Source organism: Equus caballus, chromosome 3 (assembly GCF_041296265.1).
Source record: "Equus caballus isolate H_3958 breed thoroughbred chromosome 3, TB-T2T, whole genome shotgun sequence".
Lineage (NCBI taxonomy): Eukaryota > Metazoa > Chordata > Mammalia > Perissodactyla > Equidae > Equus > Equus caballus.
In genome coordinates this window covers 18,188,385-18,206,649 of record NC_091686.1, presented here as the reverse complement: position 1 = coordinate 18,206,649, position 18,265 = coordinate 18,188,385, and the positions used below count along the sequence as shown (strand labels likewise).

General features: G+C 49.1%; 2 protein-coding genes across 11 annotated transcripts in view; one reads left to right on the top strand and one right to left on the bottom strand.

The window, feature by feature from the left end:
- Nucleotides 1-12: 12 nt before the first annotated feature.
- Nucleotides 13-15,212, bottom strand: TSNAXIP1 (translin associated factor X interacting protein 1). Of its 10 annotated transcripts, none has more exons than XM_070263036.1 (16): nucleotides 14,892-15,105; nucleotides 10,660-10,759; nucleotides 5,745-5,857; nucleotides 5,471-5,597; nucleotides 4,228-4,321; nucleotides 3,467-3,663; nucleotides 2,900-3,035; nucleotides 2,294-2,463; nucleotides 2,058-2,217; nucleotides 1,851-1,981; nucleotides 1,566-1,691; nucleotides 1,275-1,427; nucleotides 1,062-1,171; nucleotides 729-855; nucleotides 532-638; nucleotides 13-322 (listed from the first exon to the last, which is right to left on the bottom strand). In XM_070263036.1, the coding sequence occupies exons 5-16, from the start codon at nucleotides 4,232-4,234 to the stop codon at nucleotides 85-87; spliced, it is 1,662 nt and encodes a 553-aa protein (XP_070119137.1). In that variant the 5' UTR covers nucleotides 4,235-4,321; nucleotides 5,471-5,597; nucleotides 5,745-5,857; nucleotides 10,660-10,759; nucleotides 14,892-15,105; the 3' UTR covers nucleotides 13-84. The 10 variants fall into 10 exon arrangements, with proteins under 10 accessions (XP_070119137.1, XP_005608398.1, XP_070119134.1 ...); XM_005608341.4 differs by lacking the exon at nucleotides 14,892-15,105 and adding an exon at nucleotides 14,434-14,796; XM_070263033.1 differs by lacking the exon at nucleotides 4,228-4,321 and having other exon boundaries at nucleotides 14,892-15,212.
- Nucleotides 15,062-18,265, top strand: part of RANBP10 (RAN binding protein 10) — a 69,040-nt gene continuing 65,836 nt past the window's right edge. Inside the window, exons 1-2 of the mRNA XM_001496579.6 lie at nucleotides 15,062-15,335; nucleotides 16,121-16,232. Of these exons, the coding sequence (XP_001496629.6) occupies nucleotides 15,101-15,335; nucleotides 16,121-16,232 (347 nt within the window). The 5' untranslated portion in view covers nucleotides 15,062-15,100. The remainder of the gene's footprint in view (nucleotides 15,336-16,120; nucleotides 16,233-18,265) is intronic.

The following is an 18,265-nucleotide window of genomic DNA, read 5'->3' as shown; positions in this document are numbered from 1 at the left end:
TGGAGAATATCATGGGTTCAAACAATTTTATACTAAAAGTCAGAGGTTAGCAGTACTGGAGTACACAGGCTGCCCACAGTGGCACTAGCTTGCAGGCTCATGCTCTCGAGCGCCCATGCGCCTGATGTCAGCCATCTGAAGCTGTTCCAGTGCAGCCTGGAGCCGTGTCACAATGCCCTCTTCCTTCTCACCCTCCTCTGGCAGTTCTGTCACAGGTAGCTGGAAGGCCTGGCTCAAATAGCTGTTCAGAGTCTGCTTGTCCAGACCGGGATCAATGTTCATCAGGGCCTCACGTACCTTGCATAGGGTCACCTCATCACGACTGCCCCACAAGGAAAGAGAGACAGGCCTTGACTCCTCTTCTCTGTACCCTAAACGCCAAGATGCCCTCTACCAAGCTTGAGCAGTATGTACTGCCCAGCTGCAAGCTCAGCGCAAAGGGAGACCCAGGGGCTTGAGATGCCACCTTGTGGCCCAGCCTGCAGGACTTGCCTATGGCTAAGTGGGCCATGGGGACCCAGGGTCACTCACAGTTCCAGGCCCAGCTCCTGCTTTAGCTCCTGTAAATATTCATCCTTTTCATCCATATACTGTTCCCACAGCTTTTGCACAAAGTGCATACTCTGGCCCTCCTCGTCCTAGAAGGGGCCACAAGGCAGAGTGAGGCCACATGGGCTAGGGTCCAGCAGAGGCCAGGGCTGGGCAAGTTCCTGTACTCCCCTACCCACCTCCATAAACAGTGAGCGGTAGTTGAGGAAGTCTGCATTGCTGCTGTTGGGATGCCAGCCCCCTGCCTCCATCAACTCCTGAATTTTCTCTTCCTTCTTGAAGGGGAAGATGCTCTTGAGGACAGTGCTATGGGGAGACACAAGGGCCAACAGGGGCCTGGCTGAGGCCTGTCCACATGTTTCCCTTCACCCCTCTGCCAGCCCCACTAGTGCTCAAAAGGGCAGCAAGCCTGGAGGCTGTGGCCCTTCCCTCCAGGCTCCCTTTTCCTCCCCTGTACACCTGGCAGAGGAGATGTTGGGCAGGAGTTTGGGGTGGCCGAACTGGCCTCTTACCTTAACTGCTCCATGGTTAGTAGCCCCTCGTTCTGACTGTCAACATTCGTCATCTCCTTCAGCAGCTGTGCTACTGTCTCCTTATGCTTGATGTACACAATTTCACTCCTCTACAGAGAGGGAAGCATTGACTAATTCACTGCTTCCTGGAGTGGTGGGGACAGAGTTGGCCTATGCTGGGGAAAAAGGGTGGAGGGCCAGGCCCAAACTCACCTTTCCCATCAAGACTGCATAAAACTGACTCATGACTTCATTGGAGCGGAAGAGCTTGATATTTTCAAAAATGGTATAAGCCCAGGCCATGGCATCACCAGGCCCAAAGCGACGCTCCAGGAAATTGAAGAAGAAATCTGGAAACTTCTCTTTCTGCAGGGTAAAGGGAAGACTACTTAGTCAGCCTGCCCCACCTCAGTTGGCCCTCCTCCCTGCTCCTTCGCACCTCAAGGGAGTCCCCTGGAGGACTCTAGAGGTCATGCCAGGCCAAAATGGCTGATGAGATCTGACCTGCTCCTCAGCGAGCCGCTCCTTCCAGGCATCCTTGAGGAGATTTACCACATCCTTCTTGGTTGGCTTCTTGTTCTCCACAATGCCATCAAATCGAAGGAAAGGGGGGATGGCTTCCCCATAGCCCTGAAAGGGAGAGTGTCAGCTCATCTCTGGGCTTATCTGGCCCCACCCTCAAGCAAGGCAAAGCCCTAGATGGTTCCCCAGAACCTCAAGCCTTCTCAGCAGCAAGGCCTGGCTGTTCTGACTCTGGCCCAAGCCTCCTGAGCCCAGGGACTTCCCTACCAAACCAGGGAAGAAGTCTTTCTCCCGGAGCAGCCCCTCGCCAATCTCCTCCAGGAGCACATCCACCAGCTGGTCACTGTTCTTGCCCTCAGCCAGCATATGCCAGCGATCTGGGCCCCCAGACACTACATCTGCAGGAGGGGAGAGGACATTGGAGTCTAGATCATGCACCTGAGCAGTCCCTGGGGCCCCCGTGGTCATCATTACCTTCACACTTGGTCCAGTCAGGCCGTGGCGTGGAGGTGCGCTGGATCTCCTGCAACTCAGAATAAAACTGGTCTCGCTCCTTCAGCGTGCTCATGTGCAACTGCAGCAGTATTTCATGCTCCTTGCGGACCTCTTCGTAGTCATCTCTCAAGCTGTCCAGCTGTAGGCAAGATGATTGGTCCTCACTACCTACAGGCATGACCCTGCCCTACCCTACCTGGCCTGCCCACCAGTACCTGCTCCTGCAGATCCCTGTTGGTCTTCTCCTGCATTTCAAAGTCCCTTCTGGGCACCACATCTCCAAAGTTGGCCTTCATGGTGTTGAGTTCCATCTGTGTGCGGGTCAGGTCTTGCCGGGTCATCTTCAGAGCCAGTGTTAACTTCACGGGGTCCTCTCCCCAGATGCCTGCGAGGGGCCCACCAGCTCATGTCACCATGGCTTTGGGCCTGTAGCCCAGGGCAGGGTTAGAGTGTCCCTCAGGGCATGTCCCAGGTCCTCTTGCGCTTCCTGCTTGGGAGCTCCTGGGTCTTTCCCACAGCACTACCTAGGGCTTTAGGCTTAAATAGAGAAGCCCAGGACAGGGGGTACCAGGCCTGTCCTGCCCTGAGGGAGTCTAGGCTGCCTCAGCTGCCAGCAACTGTTTCTTACTTAAACAATGAGTCTATGATTCTCAGTCTAGCTCAGAAGATCCACAGACCCAGGTGGCAACAGGGACATCTCCCATTGTGAATGGGCACAGAATGAGCAGATATCAGGAGAGCTGAATGAATGAGGGTTAGTGGTGAGAGCCAGACTCCTTTCCAGTGCCTCCTCAGGGGAGAGAAACCAGCCTCACGCTTACCTGGGGACTGGGCTAATGACATGTCTTCTCGCTGGTACCGTAGCTCATTCAGGTCTGCAATGAGAATCTTGCGGGCATCTCGCTCAGTGAGGTAGTGCAGGTACTCCTCAGCCAACTTCTTCCTTAGTTTAGTCACCTATTGGGAAGGTGGCTGCGTGGTCAGGGGCTGCCTCTGGACCTAAATGTAGCTAGTCACCATAGGGGATGGGATGGGTACTGGGTAGCCCCATCAGGGCCTGGGAACAGGAAAGGTACAAGAAGGAGGAGACTGGCCATTCCTGAGAATCCAGCAAAGTGCCAATGCTTCCTCCTATGGAGAAAGTCTGGCAGCCAAGCAACAGGACTCTGGTGGCACTTGGGACCACATTGAGCCAGTGCTGAGCCAAGGAGGAGGGCAGAGTGTGGAGGTAGCAGGGGGTGTGGGAGGAGGTAGTGGTTCAGTATGTCATTCTAGGCAGAAGGGCGGAGGGAGCTGGGGGTCACCTCAGTGCCCAAGGGTTCAAGGTCACCCCTGGGGTGGAGGTGGCAAGAATTCAGGGAGTTGGTCACCATGCTACTCCCATTTACCTCAGTCTGCAATGAGATCTTCTCCTCATTCTTTTTGTCAATGAGTTTTAGCAAATTCATCTTCTCTTTCTTCAGCATGGAGATTTCGTATCTCTCCTCAGCCCTCATGGCCAGGATCCTCTCATTGCAGTCCTCATTCACAGTGACAAGCTTGGCCTTCAAGGGCTCCAGAGCTCGAATCTTCTCCCTCTGATGGGCTAAGGAGGGACCGGTGGGAGAATCCCTTTGGGGCCATGAGAGCAAACAGCTAGGAGACACTGATCCTAAGGTCACAGTGAGTGGCTATGTCCCTTGCAAACTCCAGGAGCCTATGCATGCCTCATTCAAAGCATGGCCCCTGTAAGGCCTTCTCACACTTGCTTTTAAACCAAGGGCAGAGTCCAGATGAGGACTGGAGTCTAACCTATGCCCTGTCTCCCTATATCTTTTAGTTCTGTAGCTGCACCATGCCTGGCATCTCCTGAGCCTGGTGAGGGAAGACTCCTCACTTCCCAGAGATACTCACTCCCCTCCTGGGCTTTACTCTTAATAGAAAAGTTGATTTATTTCCTACAGATTCTGCCCTACCATGCTTCCCAAGGACAGGAGGTGATCAGGTGCCCTAGCACAGGACAATGTAAACAAAAAGGCTGAGCAGGGCTTGATGACTTTAAGGCCCCGTTAGTAGCTGCCCCAGCCCTGTTGCAGAGCCCCAGAAGGTCAGAGTAGGATCCTCTCCTCTCCTTCCAGGGTGGGCCCAGGCGAGGAGGCTGCAGCCTTACCCAGCATCACCTCATATGCATTCTTGATGGAGGATAGCAATGGCTTGTACGTTTTGAAGTCCTCTATGAAGAACTCAAAGATCTCTCTATAAGGCTGGCAAAAAAAGGGAACCTGTCACCTCCTGGCCTATAGCTGCCATCCTCAGTAGGACCTGAGTTTTTCTTTGCTTGGCTTAGAAGTGTTCCAGCATGAAGCTGCCAGGTGACCCACATTCAAATAAATGCCCCAGGCACCACCCAGGTCTCTCACAGCACTATGGAGCTGAGGGGCATCTCTGTCCTCCCCACTTGCTCTCTGGGGGCGTCCTCTGGTGCTGTCTCTGAGGCCTGGCAGACCACCAGGGTCAGGACCTCCCCCATTGTACTCAAGGCCCCTCTCTGGCTCTCCAGGCAGCCAGCCCCCTCCATGCACTGTGCCTCATTTGGCCTCTCACCATCTTACAGCCCTGTGTGGGGAGGAGGAGATCGAAGGCTATAGTCTTGCATTCTGACCTCGAAGTAGAGGTGTGGTTTCCTGTCTCACTTGGACACAGAGGAAGTTTTTGGAGGCAGCATTGCATACTAGAATGAGCACGGGCTCCTGAATCAGCCCTGAGTTGTAATCCCAGTGCCACCACTTCATAGCTGTATGCCTTCTCCAGCTTCTGTTTGTTGGCTAGGTACCTTCAGCTTGTGAAATCATATATCAGGCCTCATCTATGGTCTGGCACACAGACGATGTTCAGCAAACACTTCTGTCATGATATCAGGATTCCCTGTCAGCATCCTCGTTTGAGCAGGATTTGGTGATTCCCTCCCTAATATGTACCAGAATTGGAGTTGTATCTAGATTTCTTTCTTTATGTGTCTGGGCTCATTCCTCAAGCTGGGGCTGTTAACACTGGGCTGGGAGACACTCTATGACCCTTATTTGCCCCACTGCCTGGATTCAGACTCCATCCACTGATGTCCCTAGACCCAAGCTGAGCGCTGGGAATCACACAGCTAAAGGGACTGGAGACAGCACCCAGTCCACCTGACTCAGGTGGAAAAACTCAAGCCTCAGGAGAGTTTTGATTCCATACTGACAGCCTTGCCTTCTCACTGGCTTTGTCATAGAACATGTTTCTCTTACTGGAAATGGGAATCCAAAAGAGTTGGGAGAGGCTGGTGTTTCCTGAAGGTCTTTAGTGTTTAGTCCTTGTAGGTAAGGTTTCCTCCCACCCCTCCTCCTGCCCTCCCACTGTTATTCTGTGGCTCTGACCTGCAGCCTCAGCTCCTGGGCAGAATCTGTGCCCAGGTCCAGCAGGAGGAGCTCCTTGCGTAGGTAGTTCTCTAGTTGCTCCAGGTACCATGGCTTGGTAGTGCCCAGGGGCTGCTGCTGCCAGCTTCTGCAGGGAGTGGTGGGCTGAGATGTGATGGGCACCCCACGGGACACTTACACCCTTGGTCTGAGGGAGCACACACCTCTGCGCTGTCTCTGGGCCCAATGCTGGGTCTGTACCAGCGCATCCACCATTGGTCTGACCCTGGCTTACCCTGCTCGCTTCCGGCAGTCATCTGAACAGGGCTTTCGATTATGCAGAATGGTCTGGCCACTGGTGTATGTGGGCCATGGGGACAGGTGGCCGCCGATGGAGAACTGACAGGACTGTAGGAAGGGACAGGTGGGGTTACCATGGCAACATTGCTCCCCTTCCTGATGCTCCTCTCCATCCTCCCCATTCCACTCCTGATTTTTTTCAACATCTCTTTTTTTTTTTTTTTTTTTTGAGGAAGATTAGCCCTGAGTTAACTGCTGCCAATCCTCCTCTTTTTTGCTGAGGAAGACTGGCCCTGAGCTAACATCCGCGCCCACCTTCCTCTACTTTATATGTGGGACGCCTACCACACATGGCTTGCCAAGCAGTGCCATGTCCGCACCCGGGATCTGAACCAGTGAACCCCAGGCCCCCAAAGCAGAACGCGTGCACTTAACCACTGCACCACCGGGCCAGCCCCTCAACATCTCTTAATATGGCTCATAATTAAGACCTTGGACCCTAGAGTTAGAGAGGGCTTGGGTTAAATCCCAGATCTCTCTTATTAGCTATATGTCACAGGCTTAACTTCTTTGATCCTCAGTCTTGCATCTGTAAAATGGGGATGGTAGTAGTCCCCATCACACTGTTTTTATGTGAGGATGCAATGAGAAAGCAGTTCATGTAGAAATGAGAAATGGTTTACACAGACTCAGGCACCTCCTAGGAACTCTGTGAAGGTAAACTATTCTTCTCTTCTGTAGGTATGTCAGTGAATATTGAATGCCTGTGCTATGAAAACAGATGTGAGTACCTATAGGGACCAGCCTTTGCCCCCACAACACAGTTGAGCTAAAGAGGAGGATAGAGGAGGGCAGGCCCAGGCTGAAGCCTGGACTGACACATAGACAGAACTACAGAGATGCAGCAGGGTGAGCTTTGGACCCTGGGAAGAGACTGAGCTGTACCCCCTGGGAGAGGGGGAGAGAGGTGAGGGTGCCCTGAGGCAGCGGGCTCTCATTTTGAACCTTAAGCAGGCATAGGGGGTGGAAGCAGTAGTTAGTATGTATGGACTTGTTTTTTAACCTTTTCATGAAATATTCAAAACATAAGAGAAAAAAATGGCCCTCTGACCCAGTGAAGCCCACTTCTAGAGTTTATCCATTCAGTCATTGATTTGTTCATCAAATACTTCTAGGTCATAGCACATAACAGCCCATGCTGAGTTCCAGGGACATGAAGTAAGCTGAGGGTATGATGGAAATGGGGTGACAAGTGAAGTGACAGTCACAAGTCAACAGGTAGTGACTGAAGCCAATTCAGGTTACGGGAGGGTGGAGGGCCCCGACTGCAGGGGGCCAGGGGAGGCTGGTCATCTTGCAGGAGGTGGTGATGATGTTAGTGATGTCCAATAAAGCTTGAATGAGTGCATGGGAGAAGCTGAGGTCACTCTGGGAGAGGGCGTGTGTCAGGACCTGGGGGCAGAGGAACACAAAGACTGCCTGGGTAGTACCAAACCCTCAAAGAAACAGCAGGAGTTTTAAAGAGCTATGATCAGAGACGGATGCAGCAGGCCAGCTGAGGCTAAGGCGTGGAGCAGCCAGTGCAGAGGGAGACAGAGATGGAGTAGCAGCTTTATGCACAAGGATGGTCCTCAAAGCCTTACTTATGACTGTGGAAAAATTAGAAAACTAAGTGTCTAAAAATAGAAGATTGTTATGCAGACATGAAATGATTACAAAGAGGCTTATCATAGAAATATACTAATGCTATAGCTCTAAGGGTTAAGTAAAGACTGAAATTAGGGAATAAGCACAACCAGGTAGAATGAAAGACCAGAAAAGAATGGAGGAAGTAATCTAAAAGGTTAGCAGCAATTATTATTCTCTAATAATAGGCCCATAGGTGACTTATTTTTCTACAGCTGTACATTTTTCAAAATTTTCTACAATGTACATGAATTGTATTCAAATTTAAAAGAAAACTGAGTTATTGAACTCAATGTTAAAGCCCCCTCTGTGCCCTGAGCCAGGCCTCCAGGTTCTTCTGGGATGGAGAGGCCAGGCCTACCTCCCATGCCCCACATATTCAGATGCTACAAGTCTTTCCAGGTTAATGGTAACTGGTGCCTGACCCTCCTATTGTGGAAAATGCTACTGTCTCCTTGGGCTCTCCTTTGCATTCTGTTAGTTCTGCACATGTTTTATCTCAATCTTGAGATCATTCATGCTTTTCCTAAATATTTGTGGAAAGTACATAGGAAGCCTTGTTGCTAGGTCCCAGGGACGACTCTGGCCTCTTGCAGGGGACTGGGTTGACCTATCTCTGTACCTTCAGAACTGATGGCCATGGTACTTCACACTCTTCACAATCTTAAGTAGCACTCAGCAAACATTGTAGAATAAATATATGAGGAAGCACAATAACTTAACATGGATAAAAATGAAACAGTACTCACTGGGTGTATATGTTTGCATATGCTTTTCCCTGGGTCGAGAATGCTCTATCCTTACTACTCATCTTTAAGATCTCAAGGGTTCTCTGTGATGTTCTTCCCAGGCCCAATGCCCCACACTTTTTCATCACCACTTTCTCGTCTTCTCTCAGGGACAGAGACTATTTCTGTCTTGTTTACCACTGTATCCCAAGTGCCTGGCACATAGTGGGAATCAACAAATATTTGTTGAGTAAATGAAAACATAGGAGGGAAAAAAAAGAGATGATGAAACAGAAGTGTAGTAAAGAGTTTAAAGCTCACCTATCAGAATAAGCTACATCAAGCCGAGAAAGGTAAAAGACACTAATGCTAAGAGTGATATAATTGATAATGACAGATGAACAGATATAACATGCATTAAACAGAAGTAAAGAACAATCTTTTAACATATACAATAAATTAATCACAGGCCACAGATAAGGTCTTAACACATTTTTAAAACAGAAACTATATGTCTTGCATTTGCTGATATAATGTGATGAAAATAGGAACTGACAATATAAATATAGAAATTTAAATATAAGTTCATATTTTCCCTGACACATTTATTACCTAAAATACAACACATTATAGGAATAATATTAAAATTACATGTTCAAAATGTTTGGGACATGGTCAGAGAAGCACTCACAAGGTATTTATTTTATTTCTTTTTCCTTCTTTTTTATTTTTTGGTGAGGAAGATTGTCCCTGAACTAACATCTGCGCCAATCTTCCTCCATTTTACACGTGGGATGCCACCACAACATGGCTTGATGAATGGTGTGTATGTCAGCCCGGAGATCCAAAGCCGGGAACCCTGGCCACTGAAGCAGAGGGCGCGAACCTAACCACTATGCCACGGGTGACCCCAAGGTATTTATTTTAATTGCCTAAAATACTTTCGCTATTAGTAAACAAAGCATTTAGCCTCTGGTTCTTGAAAAGGAACTAACAATAATAAATTAAAAAAAAAAAACAGGAAATAAAAGTAGCAGTAGACAAACTGAAAAAAGGAGAGAAGTCAAACTGTTAAAAATCAAGCCAGAGTTTTTTTGAAAGACTATCAAATTTGACGTGATTTTTATAAAAGCGCAAAGCAACTCTGGAAAACACCCGGGAAGTTGTCAAAGAAGCACCCAATCCTGGCGAGTTAATGAAAATTTTTCAGACTTTCAAAAGGTCATTCCTCGTGTTCTGTCTGCCGTTTCTGATGGGAGAAGACGCGGTCACCCTACTTTGATTTCTGGGCAAGTGTTGCTTCTTCCACCTGGTTTATTAATATCTGGGAAGGCCTCTGCCAGGGATGGCTGGAAGGTAGTGTTCCTGCGCGCTCCATGCTCTCTGCTTCCCCCTGCAGGTAAGAACGAGAAGGACGGCCCCGGGGGAACGGTGGGAGGGAACAACGTCCCCTGGTGGTTGAGAACGGCGTCGCCGCCACCTCGCAGAAGAGGGAGCGAAAGAACCAGGCCCCAGGTCCACCGAATAGGTGGCAGCTGAGGTGGCCGGGGAGCGGGCGCCTCAAGTCATCGGGTCTTGCGGGGCCGTGGCTGCACTTGGTTTCTGCAGAGTCCACACTGACTCCCTTTCTCTCCCTGGAGTCAGAGTCCCCATGTTGGAAGTCCCCAGCCTCACAAAGTATGCCACGCATGTGTCCCCAAATCCTCCACACAGGACACACTCACACAAAGAAAACCACCACACAGCCCACAGTGCTCCACTGTGAGGTGGAGTTATCAGTTTGCTCAAATATGTTTTTTCATCTGTGAGATTTGGGTAATGGCTATTTGCTGATTAAATATAACAATCCTATGATCATATCAACAGAAGCCCCAAAGTACTTAACAACACAGCATTCATTTTTATATAAAAATCTTAAAGAATAAGAATGGAGAAAGGACCTTTCCTGAGGCTGGTAAGGAATCTCTACTTCCAATCTAGAGCCAACAATGCAATGAAGGAACATCCCTTTACTCCCGCCTTCAAACACCCACTCAGAGGGTTTATAGAGCTCTCAACATGTTCCAGCCCCTCAAGTACCCTATCAGGCACTAGAGCATAAAGACAAAAAGATACAGTCACAGCCCTGAAGGACCTTAGCAGATCTGGGAGGACCATCCCAGCAGTTAGCACAATGCCTGGCACATGGTGGGCTGGATGAAGAAATGAGGTCCACTCCAGAATGCTGAGCTGCAGGGGAAGGGTGTCTGTGGGCAGGGCTGAGGCTCTCTCTGCCGGGGGAGGTTTGGGAAGACTTTTCAGATGAGGTGTGGTAAGGGTGCACAACCCCACCCCAGAGCCAGGCGGGCCTAGCATCTGAAAGCCACACTCCCCCGACAGGGGAGAAGCTGCTCTAGGGGCATGTTTCAGGTGGGTGTTGCTTTTGGGTTGCAGAGAGGAAGGCAGATTGGGTCTGGGGGCTGACATCTGCAGTTCCAACAGGACATTGTCACTAACCAGCGTCTTCCGTTTCTGAGAAAGCTTGTTTTTCTGGGAGTTCTTAGTTTCTGTGATGAAGGAGTCATCTATGGTCACTCCTGAAGGCCGCAGGTGTGTTCTGCACAGAGAAGGGGAAGACAGAGGTGGGTGACAGAGCCCTGAGTGGAGAGAGAACCTCCTCCCTTCCCAGATCTATAAGACATGGCCTCCTCTGCCCTCAGAGCCAAGCTCTGGATCTTCCTAGCACTGCCTCCAGATTCCCACTGCCAAGAAGCTCCTGGCCCTGTACCCAAACCATTTTCCTACATTCCCAGAAACCTTCTCATCGCCAGAGTCTTACCAACTCCTGCAGCAGCAGGACACACTCACCATGAGCCCAGAGAACCCTGCAGGCCTACACTTCCATTCAGTGTTCAGCAGTGGCTCCAATGAGTTTCATTTATGTGACTCTGGCATACTCTGGGGGTGTGATACCAAAGTCAGGTGCTATAGAACAAGAAGAACAGGGTCTGGGGTCCAAGAGCTGGGGTGTGAGTCTCAATCCTCCATTAAGTGGGTGATAGGTCTGGGGGCTGACATTTGGGGTTCCAACAGGACCCCCCTTGGGCAAGTAATTTAACATCTCTCAGCCTATTTTCCTCATAAGGAAATGGAGACAATTCTTGCTTTTTCTATCTCACAAAGTTGTGAAGTTTAAATAAGAGTAAAAGAGATATGCAAAAATAGCCTGTAAACTGCAAGGAGCTTCACAGATGTTAATTATGAAGCAGGATGGGAGAAAAGTGGATCCTAAGGAGGTTTTTAACCCCTAGGCCTCTTGGGAGAGCCATCTTTGCTCAAGCTAGGAAGGCATTTAGGCATCAAAAGGGAGGGCTGCATGTAGACAGGCAGATCCAAGTGGAACAAAAGGAAGAAGTAATTTCAGAAATCCATGATGGGGGGTGGTTGGGGGTGATATGCTGCCACATGGACCTGTGTCTTTATTCCTCTTGCTAGCTGGTAACCATGAGCATGCTGTTGAACCTCTCTGAACCTCAGTGTCTTTGTTCATAAAAGAGAGACCAGAACTACCTAAGACCCAGGGAAGTTAAGAGTAGTAACATGAACCCAGTTGGGAAACCCTGTCCTGCATGGACTCCATGGAGCAGTTGACATCCCAAATTCCAGTCCTCTATTGTCTCTCAATCGGACAAGTGTGAGCAAACCATTTGAATAAGCAGCCAGTGTGGAAAATGAAGGGTTCTTGCCCAGAAATTCATGGGTTTGAGACAGGACACAGCAGATCAACCTATCTGCTCACTGGGTTAAGTCAATACCTTCCTGTCAAGACCAGTCAGTTTTCTAAACTCTGTTCTTCTTCCTCCTGCTGGAACTACCACATAAGGCTAAGTAAGCAAGAAAACTATGGGGAACTCTTCAAATCGTGAGAAGTTGTCAACTGGAAAAGCTCAGTAGGTAACAGATTTTTTTTTTTTTAATTGAGGTTATGATAGTTTACAACATTGTGAAATTTCAGTTGTACATTATTATTTGTCAGTCATCTTATAGGTACACCCCTTCACCCTTTGTGCCCACCCCTGACTCTCCTTCCCCCTGGTAATCACTAATCTGTTCTCTTTGTCCATGTGTTTGTTTATCTTCCACACATGAGTGGAATCATACAGAGTTTGTCTTTCTCTATCTGGCTTATTTCACTTAACATAATACCCTCAAGGTCCATCCATGTTGTTGTGAATGGGACGATTTTATCATTTTTTATGGCTGAGTAGTATTCTATTGTGTGTATATATATATACCATATCTCCTTTATCCAGTCAACAGATGTTAGTTTTGAATGTCAAAGGAGACAATAGTCAAAAACAGACTTGCAAATAAGAATAATTTTTTAAAAAACACTTGGTAGAGCCTATACACTTACCAAAATGTTACGATGCTTCTTTAGTATTATGTTAAATATTTTACACCAATTCTCAGAGGGGAATGGGAAAGAGCTATCTATATTTTTATTTCAAAAGTAGAGAAAACTCAGTTATTTAACTGATGGCAGGCAGTGGGTTTGACAGGGGTATGTGCTGGTACTGAGTGAACTCAAGCTGCTGAGTTCCATCCACGAAGCTACCGTGCCAGGGATGTGAAGGTGAAAGGAGAAAGCCAATGGGGAGAAGAAACCTGACGCAGGGAAGTGCACAATTTGAAGGTCTCTTTTAGACGGTCCTGATGACTTATCTATAGTGCTAAGGTCTGGCCTATCCTTCATCATTCTGGCCCTGCTCTAAGGTGAGCTGGAGGAAGACACCCACACTGTGCCTCTAAGGTTTAGTGACCTTGCCCAATGTACATCACTAAATATTGGTGAATGAAGAAAATGGACAGGAATCAATGATGTTTTGTACTGCCACCAAAAGCAGCCTCAGTAATTACATTGTGCTTCCTTCTTTTTTTTTTTGAGGAAGATCAGCCCTGAGCTAACATCTGCTGCCGATCCTCCTCTTTTTGCTGAGGTAGACTGGCCCTGAGCTAAAATCTGTGCCCATCTTCCTCTACTTTCTATGTGGGATGCCTGCCACAGCACGGCTTGCCAAGCGGTGCCATGTCTGCACCTGGGATCCGAACCGGCGAACCCCGGGCCGCCAAAGCAGAATGTGCACACTTAACCACTGTGCCACCAGGCCAGCCCTGCTTCCTTGTTAAAATAGATGGGGATTCTCTTTTTGAGTCTGTTTCACATTCTTTTTGAACATGATTGCAGTTTCCTAAATCATTCCTGTGCTCAGTAACGACACTCTTTCCCAAGCCTGCTGTCTAGTTCTTGTAGATTCATTTTAGTTCTGGATAAAATAATCAAGTTGTCACTTACTTTCCTGCCTTTTGTAGCCTTTCTCTGTCAAGGCAACAGACCCTGAAGGATTAGAGTTTAGGTGAGATTACTTTTTTTGCATTGGGAATAAGTAGAAGGGAGAAACTACATTCATTAAACACTTACCAAGTGCCTGTTATATACACGAGCTGTCATGGAGCTTCACATATTCTGCCTAAATTTTCCCAACAGTGTTTGTGAAGTGGGCTGTATCATCCCCATGTTTGAGATACGGAAGCAGAGTTGTGGAATTTAAGGGCCCTCTCTGAACTTCTAAAGCTAGAAAGATATTAGGCCAAAATTTTTGTTTTATGTTTTATACTTTGTGGTTTCCCTAGCTAACGGAGCTTGTTGTCATATTTTGCAGTGCCCACAGGCTGCACCCCTTAATACAGGCAGGAGCAACCTTGAGGCCATGGAGTGTGCCTGGCTGCTTAGAATCAGCCAGCAATTGGACAAGCATCTTTGTCCTAAACCATTGGATGAAGAGGCAGTTTATCCCTGTGGCTGAGTTCAGGTTCAAGAGTCTCACACGCCTGGGTTCAAATCCTAGATCTACCGCTTATAAACATCTGTAAAACACATGATCTCTACAGGCTTCTACGTATTCATTTGTAAAATGGTGATATTACTACCTCATAAAGTTGTCGTGAGGGTTAAATGTGGTATATAAAGCCCTTGGCACCTAACATATGCCCAATATAAATAAGCTGACTGTTACTAATGATAAAGTGCTCCGGCTCTTTTGCTAGCACTCAACGTCGTCTCTGGGCTAAGTCAGCCCGGATTCCAACTGTTTCTGCACCGCAGATCCTGTGGGGCTGGAGCTCCCCAAAGGACACAGGCAGGAGGTGCAGAGGTCCGGATCAGGTACCGTGTCTCTTTCTGGAAGTACTCTAGCCCTTCTCTCCGCCCTCAGCCCGGCCAGCGCCTACCTCGACGAGGTCGCGAAGCTGGAGCCCTGCGGCTTCGAGGAGGCCATAACCCTCGGGTAGTCGAGTAGTCAGATAGTCAGCACTCGCGGCCTAGGAAGCTGTTGTAGTGTACAGCCCGTCGCCATGGCGACCAGGCCCCAGCAGCCCAGCGGCGGGGGCGGGGTCAGGCCTGCGCCACGCCCCCGAGCCCAGTGCCCGCTGCCTGGGAGGAAGGCCGAGTAGCAAAAGTGGACTCGGACCCGGCAACAGGGTCCTCTCAGAGTCATTCGCTACGGCAGATTTGACCCCAGCTACCAGAACTGAAGCAGGAGGATAAACAGAGGCCATGGGGAAGGGAGGTGAACTAATAGGCCGGAGCCGCGTTGCCAGCGGGAATTGTAGTTTTTGGTGTCCCGAAGTCTGGGCTGGACAGGCTTATGGGTGAGAAGATTTGTACTACATCTCCCAAAGTTCCTTACCAGCCCGACTTGGTCCGCCTCTGGAGAGCTCTGCATTGTGGGATGTGGAGTCCTATATGTGGCGAGGCATTGCAGTGTCCAAAGAGAGGTGCCGGACTCGAACTCGGTTTCCCTGCGGCCCCCGTTGGCTCACCGGCCATTGGCTGAGTGGGGCGGATCTTGTCCCGCTCCTCCCCGCCCCCAGTGACACAATAGCAGCTCCCTCCAAGATGGCGGCGGCGACGGCGGACCCGGGAGCTGGGAACCCGCAGGCTGGAGACTCCTCCGGCGGGGGCGCTGGGAGTGGGCTGCCGTCCCCGGGGGAGCAGGAGCTGAACCGGCGTCTGCAGCGCCTGTACCCCGCGGTCAACCAGCAGGAGACGCCGCTGCCGCGCTCCTGGAGCCCCAAGGACAAGTACAACTACATCGGCCTCTCCCAGGGCAACCTCCGCGTCCACTACAAAGGTATCGGCCTGTTTTTCCCGCGGAGGGAAAAGGCCAGAGTATCTGCAGGAAGGCTGTGCTGCCTGGTCCCTGCCCTATCACATCCTTTCTCCGGCCCGAGTACTCTGGGTTAGGCCTTAGCTCCTGCGAGGTTTCCAGGGTGGTGGGGCTGACCAGGCCGAGGATCGACTGCCTAGGTCTCTCTGCCCTGAGACATCCGATGTCAAGAGAACCGCAACAGGTGTCCAAACCCAGTGCTGGGCTGGACTTTCCACCCAAGGGTGTCCTGCTTGTCCTGGGATAGCTCCAACTCCAGCTGAGCCCTTCTCTACTGCTTAGTTTCGAGAGTGTCTGAAGAAAGGGGTGGGTACATCCCCTCCATAAGCTGGAGGCCCATGAGCTTGCTCGCCTGCCTGACATCCCAGACTGGGCTTGGAGTTCTGTGTGAAAGTGTTGGGGGGTCTTCCAGGGCTGCCTTCGCCTCCCCTGGTCTCCCAGGTGGGCTGCCTGTATTCTGGAGAGACTGCCAGCAACCCTGGGGAATCTCTGACATTCACCCACGTTGCCTGTACCCTCATTTGGTTTGTATGGGCTACAGTGTCTCAGACAGGGCTGCTATTCTCAGGAGGAAGTGAGCCAAAGGTGGGAAGTTTATGTATTTACTCAGTTGTTGTCTGATTATTCCTTGGACTATGTAAGGACTTCCTCTGGCCGTGGAGGGGTGAAGTTGCCATGGAGCAGAGAAGAATAAAGCTTCCATTTGCATTTCCTTCTGTTGAAATTTCTTCCTTGCCCTCTCCTATTAGGTCATGGCAAAAATCACAAAGATGCAGCCTCAGTGCGCGCCACCCACCCCATACCTGCTGCTTGTGGCATTTATTACTTTGAAGTGAAGATTGTCAGCAAAGGAAGAGATGGGTAAGCTCCTTGTTACCACCTTTTTTTCTCCCAACATGGAGCTGTTCTCTGTGGTCAGATTTCAAGGTCTCTAGGCTGCCACTTGTAACTCATGTGAGCTGCTGAGCTGTGTGAGTCTGGGCTGCATAGTTGACTGGTGGGCTGCCTTTGTTACCCGACTGTGGGCATGGCCTGGTGTAAGCAGCAACTCTTGATGGCAAGTAGGTGCACTGGGGATAGAGGAGGGGACTTCTCTTTAGTGATGATGTAATGAGATACCTCATAGCTCAGGGAAACAAGAATACAAGTTTACATTAACAATTCAGCATCCAGAATGGGGTTTCCCCCACTATCGGGTGATGTTTGTGACTTCCCTCCTTTCACACTCTTGCTGCATTCAAGGTTCCTTTTTATGGCGTTTAGTCATGTAGGGGCTCCACTAGGCTTCAAAGGGTTAGTAGAGTCTTCGCAGCATTCATCAAAGCTGTAGCAGCCGCTGGCCTGTCATCTCAGGGTAAACAGCATGCACATGGTTAGAATCAGGTGACCTTGCTGCTCATAAACTTGTTTTTCAGTCCAGGGACTTGAACACCAGTTGGACCAGCTTTAGGAGGTCCTCATTAAAGCCAACATTAGGGAGGCTCTCCATTTTAGGGTGATCTAAGCAGACACAGGAAGTCAGAGGGGAGATTTTTCATTTTTCTTCTTCCTTCTTCTCCCAGTCTCCCTTTTTTCCAGTGATTGTGACAAAGCAGGTGTTTAAGTTATGAAATAATATGATTGCAACTGCCTTGGAAATGCTTTCCTCATCAGACTTTAAGTCTGGTGTGGGATGTTTGCCAACCCCACTAGTGACCTTGGTGCTAACCCTGAGTGTGTCTTCTTGAGCATTTATAATATTTCCTCTCTTCTAGGGACTGTCCCCCTTGCAAAATGCCCAGCCAAGGGGCCATGCTGGGGGTAAGACTGCCAGAGTCAGAGCTTTGCCTGCTTCCTTACTGACATTGTAATATCCCTGCCTGGGAGGGCTGTGTGGTCGTAGGTAGATTGTGGGGCTTCAATCTCCTCTTTTGTACTGAGGGGAGCTAGACAAGCATCTTAAGCTGCCTTTAACCCTGGAATTCTGTGATTTTGAAATTCTGATCATGGCAAGATGTTGCATCTTTCATTTTTATCCCCATCTAGTATATTTACAGATAGGAAACTTATTGGAGGACTTTAAAACTTCTATTTTCCCTTTCCAGTCTAATAAAAGCACATATATTTAATATGCTCCAAGTAGTGTGAATGAGAATAGTCTCTTAAAACAAAACAAACACTGCAGAAATAGTTACAGTATAGACCGAAATGTTGGTGCTGGTGTCTCATATTGCCAGAAAAACTGAGGGGCATTTCTTAAACTTGTAGGGAGGAAAATGGATTGTTTTCTCTATAGTCTTTATCATGGATAACAGCTGAGCTAGTGAGATTAGAACAACTTTTCAGAAGGAGAGTGTTTAAACATAGAGACCTGGATTCTTTCAGCTGCCTTTTAACATTTCAGTTGTAAGTTGATCTTGCTGGAAAAGGCCCTGTCTTGTTAGATTCCCTTACTGTAGCTGTTACCTGCAAACCTAAAGAAAGTTGGGCATCTTTTCCTAGCTTCTGTTCCCAGCATTTTTATGTGTGGTAAATATAGGCCTTAAGCTGACCTGGAAACCTGTTTTAAAAAGGTCCCAGGTCATATATGCCTGTGGTGGCCTGCTTTAGTTGACTGCTGTCAGATGGCAAGTATATGAATGTCCCCTCATGGCCTCTTTATGGAATCCCTGAAAACCTCATGGCCAGGATGTAGCCCGATATTGGTATTGGCCAGGTGTGGTTTTGAGGAGGCCAAGGGCAGATATAAGGTAGACAGTGATCAGCTTATTTCCTGTTTCCCATCCATGTTGGAGCTGTGTTTCTGACCCTACTTTGTCCCATGACCCAAGTGTTAACCGGTTGTGTAGCTTTCTTGTATTATCTAGTATGATTCTCAGAGCATCTCTGGAAAAGTAGCTGGAGCAGATTATGAG

Coding starts and splice junctions, on each gene's coding strand:
- TSNAXIP1 (XM_005608341.4), bottom strand. CDS start 14,480: ATGGCCTCCTCGAAGCCGCAGGGCTCCAGCTTCGCGACCTCGTCGAG. Junction 10,760..14,433: donor AGCTTCGCGACCTCGTCGAG/GTAGGCGCTGGC, acceptor TTCTCTGTGCAG/AACACACCTGCGGCCTTCAG. Junction 856..1,061: donor CTAACCATGGAGCAGTTAAG/GTAAGAGGCCAG, acceptor GTCTCCCCATAG/CACTGTCCTCAAGAGCATCT.